At 47.5% G+C, this 8,136-nt stretch overlaps 1 protein-coding gene across 7 annotated transcripts in view; it reads left to right on the plus strand.

Moving 5' to 3' along the window:
• BAZ2A (bromodomain adjacent to zinc finger domain 2A) overlaps positions 1 to 3,003 on the plus strand; it is a 35,160-nt gene extending 32,157 nt beyond the window's left edge. For all 7 annotated transcript variants that reach the window (XM_059184910.1, XM_059184911.1, XM_059184906.1 and 4 more), the window contains one exon: positions 91 to 3,003. In XM_059184910.1, coding sequence (XP_059040893.1) covers positions 91 to 256 — 166 coding nt within the window. In that variant the 3' untranslated portion in view covers positions 257 to 3,003. The remainder of the gene's footprint in view (positions 1 to 90) is intronic.
• The last annotated feature ends 5,133 nt before the right edge of the window (positions 3,004 to 8,136 follow it).

The raw sequence follows: 8,136 nt of genomic DNA on the forward strand, positions 1-8,136 counted from the left end.
GACATTAGCATGTCTCCTGGCTCTTGGGTTGCTTCTGTGACTCTCCCAGCCCCACTCCCCAGCTCATAGCTCTGCCTCCCCCCTGCCCAGGTACACCAGCTCAGAGGAGTTTGCAGCGGATGCACTCCTGGTCTTTGACAACTGCCAGACCTTCAATGAGGATGACTCGGAAGTGGGCAAGGCTGGGCACATCATGCGCCGCTTCTTCGAGAGCCGCTGGGAGGAGTTTTATCAGGGAAAGCAGGCCAATCTGTGAGGCAAGGGAGGTGGGGAGTCGCCTCATGGCATCTCCCCCTGCCCTCCAAACAAAAAAACCCTGCCATTCTCACCTGCTGATGCTGCCTTGGGTCCAGACTCAAGTCAGAGATCTCAGCCTGATTTTTGACCTTACCCTTGGCAGCGCCCTACATCCTCTTATCCCTACCTATACCCCCTTTTCCCTTTCCTCTTCTTGCTCCTCAAATAAGAGGGGCAGAGATGGTGTCCTTCTGGACTGAAAGCCAAAAAAAGAAAGAAAGAAAGAATTTTTCCTTTCTGTTTTATTTCCTAATTTAAAATGATGAGGAGGAAAGAAGTCCCTGCTTACTTACTCCTCCCAGCTTCTTCTCCTTCCCTGTACGTGCCCCAGCATTCTGGGGCTATTTAACAATAGCAATAGTTCTAGTGAATGTGTGAAACCGAGAAACACTCTGTACTGTGTGTGGACCCGCAGTGACGGCCAGTAAAGTGGACTTAACTCCCAAGTGTGTCGAGCCGGACACCGGGCCCTGAACATGCTGCTTCCATGTTCAGTCCCTTCCCTGCTTCTCACTTTCTCAATTTTTCCTTTCCCCTCCTCTCCCTACTTTTTAGATTTTCTCTCATCCAATAATGTAAAACTATCGTGTACGGGTTCCTCTGCCCTTTTCTCTCCCCCCAGATCTTTTTTCCCCTCAAAGGAAAAAGAAGTTCAGAAGTCCCTGTCTTTCTTTCTGTCCTCATCTTCCTGCCAATAGCTATCCCTCTGTAATGTTGGATACTCCTCGCATGCTGAGTTTCTAGCCTTTTTTTGAAACTCAGTAGCTGGGGAGAGGGCAGGGAGGCACCCTGGACCCTGGGCCTTCCAGCCTCCTTCCCCACCTCTTACCTAAACCTCCCTCTTGGGAACTCCTCAGGGACAACTACTGCTGAGTTTGGGCGCACTCCCAAGATGGAGGCCAGGTAGCAATCAGCTGGCCTCAGAGAGAGGTGTGTATGTGTGTGTGTGTGTGTGTGTCTGTCTGTCTGTGTGCGTGCATCTGTTGGGAGTGGGAGAGGGGGAGGGAGGGAGGATGCTGTGATTGTGCCCCTGTGCTGTTTGATGGCATCCAGTGTCCCCAGGTATCTGTTTTTATCTGCACCTTCCCTAGTGTTTCAAATCGTCACATTTTTGTCCTTGGGAAACCACAGGGGCAGTTTTTCTGGGTACAAGGCTCTGTTTCCTCTCTCCCAGGCATTTCTGTTCCAGCCTCTTCAAACTGTGCAATCTTTCAGCAGGAACTCCCTCTCCTTTCAATGGCTTTGAGTCTTAAGCTATTGTAGGGAGAGGGGTAGAACTGGATCTTTTCCTAATCCCATGAGCTTCTGTGGGTTTAGTTGTGCTTTTCTTCCCTTACCTACTTCATACCCGGGACCCTTCCCCAGCAGCAGCAGAGACCCCCCAGAGCACAAGAGAGTAGAAAGAGGGGTTCTGGGTCCACCACTGCCCTACATGTGACTATGCCCAAGTTAAGCCCCAGCATGTGAGAGGAAAGCTGCTAACTCCCAGCTACAGCCATGGGCCCCTGCCCCCCTGCTTTCCTGCTCAGCAGAGCCCCTCCCATCAGAGATTACGGGTACTTGCACTGGGGAGGTGGCTGCTGGCCGGCCCAAGCAGAGAGCTGAGGCGTCCAAGAAATGTTCCATTGGTGGGGGAGGGGGTGCCAGGCTAGGTGGAGCATTCCTTGTACTTCTGGCAGCACTGGATAGCCACTGAAGGGAGTGGGGGGCGGTGTGGGGAGGTCCTGGGGCAGCCCCTCTCTTATTCCTTTATGCCCCCCTACTCTCCCATGGCCTATTTCTAAAGTCGCCTTTTCTGTCAGATAAACCTCAAAACTTTTAATTTTATTTGTTTTTGTTTTTTGGTTGGTTTTTTTTTTTTTTTTTTTGCTTTTAAGAGGTGGATTGAAGAATATTTGAATTGACTTTATATTATGCATAAATATTTATATTTTATCTAAATAACTGCGCTGTAACAAAGTTTGTGTTAGTCAAACGTTTGGAACTGTTATAGTTGGGGGCTCTTCTTTTTTCCCCATGGCAGTTTTCCCTGGTTTAAAATGTACTAGATTAATTTTATTGTTGGAGGTGGGGTGGACAAGGGAGTGAAATCTCCATGTTCCTTCTTTGTGTTTCTCTCCCAGCTCCATCTCTTTTCCCTAGGGACCAGGCACTCTTAAGGTGGGGTGGAGTCCTAGCCTCGCCTGAAGAAGTTGGGGCTTAAAGGGGGGTGGGGGTAGGGCATGATCAAAGGGGCCATTTCTCCTGTTTCTTTCCTCATCTTCACTGCCCCTTGAGCTAGGTGGATTTTCTCTTCTTGACAAATAAGAGTATTTGGTAGGGAAGGCAGGTTAAAAAATAATAAAACCCACCCCCTGCCCTTTTGTTTCCCCTCCCTCTATCAGTCTGGTAACAGGAAGAAACCACACCATCAACACCAACAAGTTTCCATGTTCCTTTTACAAGAAAAGGGACTTGACTTTTTATATAACCAAATGTGGTGTTTTAGTGACTTTTTGATAATGTACAGTTTTTTGTGAATTTAAATTTATTTCTTTCTATATTTTTAGGACCAATCTCATTTTTAATAAGGTTTAAAAAAGAAAAAAAAAAAAGGTCTAGAGAAAAAAAAAAACTCCTGTTTTTGCCATGTGATGTTCCACAAGTGCAGCTGTAGAAAAGTGCTTGTCAGTTGAAATAAAAACCACATTTGATAGAGATTCAAAAGACTCTTTGTGTATTTATCTTCCTTTCAACGTAGGTTCTCACACTTGCTTAGGGGAAGACTGGGTCGTAGGATGAGTATGACTTGTCTTGGTATAGGAGATAGCTGGCAGGGAGAGAAACATCGCTTCTAAACTTCAAGGTTTATCCCTAAACCTCCAGACTTGGCCCTTCCTTATAAGAGGCATCCATGGCAGAATTTCTGCTCATGTGGATGGAACAGGGTCTTAGTGCTCCCAGCACGCTAGCAAAGTGCCATTCAGAGTGCCTACTTCTTGCCTTGTGAGACACCAGAGTAGCAAATACGGGCCCATCACCAACTTCCCAACTTCGCCCATGGATAAAACACCAGGAGGTAGACTTCGTGTTTTATTTCAAAACAAAAGTTGATATAAGACAAATTGGAGCTATACCAAGTTGTAGGGAAGGAACATGAAAATACCAAGGGTCAGAAAGGAAGAATAGAAGGGTAGGTATCACTGGCATAGACAAGAAAAAGTATAAAATGAGAAACTTCTGGGTAAAAAAAAATGTACAAAATGTGAGTAGAAATTAAATATTTCCTGTTCAAGATAGTAAGTGCCTGTAAGAAAGCACTCACCACTCAAAAAACGTACACTAGTAACAGCGTGAGGAGTTTCTTTACTTACGCTGAGAATTCTTACCACCCTCCAGGGACGACATAAGGTGCAGGGACCCCAGCTTCCAGCCCTATAAAAATCAGACTCCCTCTTTGGTACTTGCTTACCTTCTCAGCTATATGGCAGCCCCTGGCCAACTCTCTTAATCTTTAAGTTCTAAGGTAGGCGCCCATGGTGTTCCTCGGGGTGGCTCCCAAGCATTAGTTAGCATCCCAGGCAATCATTCATGGCCTCCCCCTCACCCCAAGTTTACTACAGTGAGACCTAACTGAAGAATTCACACTCTTCTCAGGGGAGTAATGAGCAAAAAGTCACAAAGACGACACCCCAGAAATAAGAGATTACCAAAAGTAATCTCCATTTGATCGTGAACCCTTTCTAGCCCCTATTCATGAAGGGAAGGACAGAGTAAAGCAAAGAGGTACACCGGATGCCTGTGCCCTTGCTGAACCATGAAATTGTGAGGTAGATGTGACACAAGGATAAAAGTTCTGGTACAGGTTTGGAGTAGCTATGGCAGGTAGAAAGAGTGATGGCAAGGGGCAAGAGGGCACCTAACTTTCTCACGAGCGGTCATGTGGGGAGCACCCCTGCTGAGGTCAGCAAAGATCAGAAGGATGGCAGCTCACAGGCTGGCCTTGGCTGAAGGAAGACCCTCCTTAAAAAAAAGTGGGAGATGAAAGGAGTAAATACGAGGGCTCTTCTCATGCTTGGCAGGTAGAACAGAAATCAAGTAGTTGTTCTAAGGAGGACTCAGTGTGAGCAGGCACAAGTTGAACACCTAGCCCTTACACATCGGCTTTCATAACCCCTACCCTCATCTCTTGACGCTGGTTTAGCAGAGCCTGGGGACAAGTTTAGACCTGATCACTGACCTCAGTTTATTGCCACTGGGTAAGATCAACATATTCCCTCGAGGGTGTAGTGCTGCTGCTCTCCCAGAAGGTGGAGCACGTGCGCAACAGAGCAGCCATGATTCCTTCTCTCCCCTGACCCCTAAAGACTAAACTGTCAAGAGATCCCTGCAACATTCCATTCAGCGGCCTCTCAAGTGCAAAACGACAACCCATAATTTGGTCGGCACTGAAGGAGCAGAGAGTGAGCCCCGCTGGCACCAACAGGGTGAATGAACTCACTGACCAGTAAGTGAAGAAAGAGGAATGGAGCTGGGCTGAGGCGGCCCAAGCCAGGAAGGGCTGGAAGAGCAGCAGGTCTAGTCTTCACCCTCCAGGAGTGTCATGTCCTCCTGCCACCTCTACCTATGTATTACTGCTGAGAGCTCTTGCTTCTTCAGAGCCACCAAGCTTCCGAGTCTTGGCAGCTCTTCAAATTCTTTAACAACAGTCTTAAAAAATAACATCTCTCCTTATCATCATTCCCACATCTTCCTTACCCTCTACCCACACCCTCCTCTGAAAAATCTAATCAGCCTAGGGTTTGAAAATCATCTCGCAGCGTGAAGGAACAGTAAGAACACTGACCTGAGACGGGACAGCAGGCTCTGAGCCTCGGAAAGGATTAGATCATCGGAGGAAAGGACTCTGACATACTTTGACTGGAAACAGAAAAACACAAAGGTTTTTAAGAGTGTTAACAAGCATCTGTAATGGGTGGGGGTGAGATGTGACGTGCAGACAGTACGATCTTAGGTCCACGAAGACAATGGAGAAACCTCTAAGCACAGCGTCTCAAGAGCCCCGCCCCAGGCCCCCTACACATCCACTGGCACTACTGCCACCAGCAGGCTATTTCATGAGAGAAAAAGCATCCCTCATTCTTTTCTCCCCTTTCCCCAATCACTCCCTCATGTTAGCAACTGTTAGACATGAGCTAACAAGTAGGGGGAAAACAACATACCCCCCCCCCCCAAAAAAACTAAAAGAAGTTCTACAGTGCCATTAACTACTACTTCATAACTTCAGGCTCCCCATCATGTCCCATGCCCTAACCTGCCCAAACCAGAAACATTCAACAGAATCCCTAGTTAGATTCACATGAGAAGAACACACAAAAGTTAACTCCATTATTTAAAACAAAACAGAGCAAAATCCTGGCCATTTGAACATTAAAAAAAAAAAAAAAAAAAGGATCAAGAGTAAAAAGAAGTTAAAGGGGAAAAAAAAGCTTTGGGAGGCAAAGGAGAGGCAGCCGTCATATGAACAATAATTTCCACACTGAGAGGCCCCCATCCTGCTAAACGGCCCACCCAGCAAGTCTCCTCCAAACTAGGGATCAAATGAACAGGATTCTGCATTTGTTTTCTTCTTCAAGGTCACTATGGTATACTTTCCTGGGGCCGGAGACTCAGAAACAAGAGCCACTTACCCAGCCACACCCATCTAGAAAGTGACTGGATTTAGGGCTGCTTTACAAGGGATAAGCCCTTCCTGAGGTTGGAAGTGTCCATGAGAAAATGAATAGTGGGAATTCTGTCCTTCACACTTGACACCCTACCCGTACCCACCTCCCCTACCTCCAGGATTGTACAAAAGGGCAGTCTACAGGCAGGGAACAGGGGACTCTCACTTCAGGGGTGGGTGAAGTGAGGGGAAAGCTGGCTGCGAGCTCTACGTCCAAGAACTGCTACCTCAGCTTCTTGTCCCTCCGTATCCTCTCCCTCCTCTCCTGACAGCCAGCCTCCCCAACACCCGTTTCTCCATGGTCTCTCTTTGGCTCTCTGCCTGTCTGGTGAAAAACACCTGACCTTGAGGTGCAGGGGAGCAGGACTGCCAGGGCACGAGGGAGGGATTGGAAGAGGACAGCTGCGGGGAGCTGTCATACGGTCACATACTGCGCTTCCAGGAGATGGGTGAAGGCTTCCTCCTGTCTCCACCCTCACAGCGTCAGGGCTCGAAGGAGGAGGAAGAGTTCAAGAGCAAAATACAGGTTTTAAAGAATTGCCGACCTTGTAAATAACAAGATGGGGTTTATTGCCCTTTCCTGTCCTAGCTCCCTGTTAGCCTTCCACAAGAAGGAACATTACTTTTGACGTCCTGGTTCCCTGGAAAAGGGATCCAAACACATCAGGGGAGAGCAGGCTGCTTGGCCAGTTACAGAGAGCTCCTCTCCTTCCCACCCTGGCACAGCACACAACACAGAACAGTCCCCAACCTTGACCCTGCTGTGTGTGCGTGCATGTGTGCACGCGTGCCCGTGGCACAGGCACCACAGCACAAGCCTTTCTAGGTATCCAAGGTCAAAGCCTGGGGAAAATTCAGGACCCCAGTCCTGTCTCTCTCAACCAGTTACACTGAGTATCAAAAGGCACTGGGCATCCAGGGTTAGGGTGGGAATTTACCAAGTCCTCTGGCATCAGAGGACTAACAAAACTGTCTACATCAAGGTTTCGCAACCTTGACACCACCGACATTTGGAGCCAAATAATTCTCTGGGGGGTCGGGGCGGGGGTTGGGGCTGTTCTGTGCACCTGCAGGATGGTTGGCAGCATCCTTGCTGCTCCACCAGCCACTAGATGCCAGCATCGCACAGCCCTCACCCCCAAGCAAGACCATAAAAAAACAAAACAAAACAAAACAAAACAAAACAAAACAAAACCGCCTCTAGAGATTTCCAAGTGGCCTCTAGGGGAAAAAAACCACCTTCCTGAGAACCACTGGTCTAGATGAAGCAGCTGCTCTCCCACAGTGCCAAAAGAACCTGAGTGAATAACTGCAAAGGCTCCTCTGAGCACAGCAACGTGAGGGGGGAAGGCAGGGGCCCTAGGACCCAGGGCAGGAAAGGAGATCCTCCAGGAAACAGGAAAGTGGGGATTCCTGAAAAGCTGTGGCTGGAGAAGACACTTCCTCAGATGGTGCTGGCCTCAGCGCTGAGAAAAATTAGTCAGAAGTCAGAAAGTCCACCCTTCTGGAACTTGCCAGGGAAGACCTAATCATCTAAATTTGGCTCAAGGATGGCTTCCAAAGACTGTGGGAGTGTCTCTTTAATGAAGTCTACAGCACAGCTCTGCTTGAAGGCAAAGTCTGGTCTCTTCTCTCAGGATGTGACTAGGCAGAGGGAGGAAAAGCCCCTTCCACTGCCTGCTTAGTGTTCTACGTGTTCCTTGCCCAGCCCCCAAAACAGTCTATACAAAATTTCATTCAAAAAAGAAATTCACAAAATTAAAAACTGTAAAAAAGGCAAAGTAGGCAGGCTCTGCTGTATAAAAAGAGAAAAAGAACAGTCCGGATGAGAGAAAGAAGGCATAAAAGGTGTAAAGAAGAGATGGGATGTGTGAGCTAAGAGTTTTATAAAACAAAACTTGTAAAGTCTGTATATTCTCCTACACACACACACATACACACACACACCCCAAAATAAGCCTATAACTAAACTCCACATAAGGGCCCATAGTAGGACTCCCTCATCAATGTTCTATCACTGCACTTTTTTTTTTTTTTAAGAAATAACAAAAAATTTTAAAGCCTCCCCAGATAAATCCAACACATCAAAAACTGTTTTTCATAAAGATGAGAAGAAGCTCAAGGCACTATGTCTC

This window comes from Mustela lutreola, chromosome 8 (assembly GCF_030435805.1).
Source record: "Mustela lutreola isolate mMusLut2 chromosome 8, mMusLut2.pri, whole genome shotgun sequence".
NCBI classification, from domain to species: domain Eukaryota; kingdom Metazoa; phylum Chordata; class Mammalia; order Carnivora; family Mustelidae; genus Mustela; species Mustela lutreola.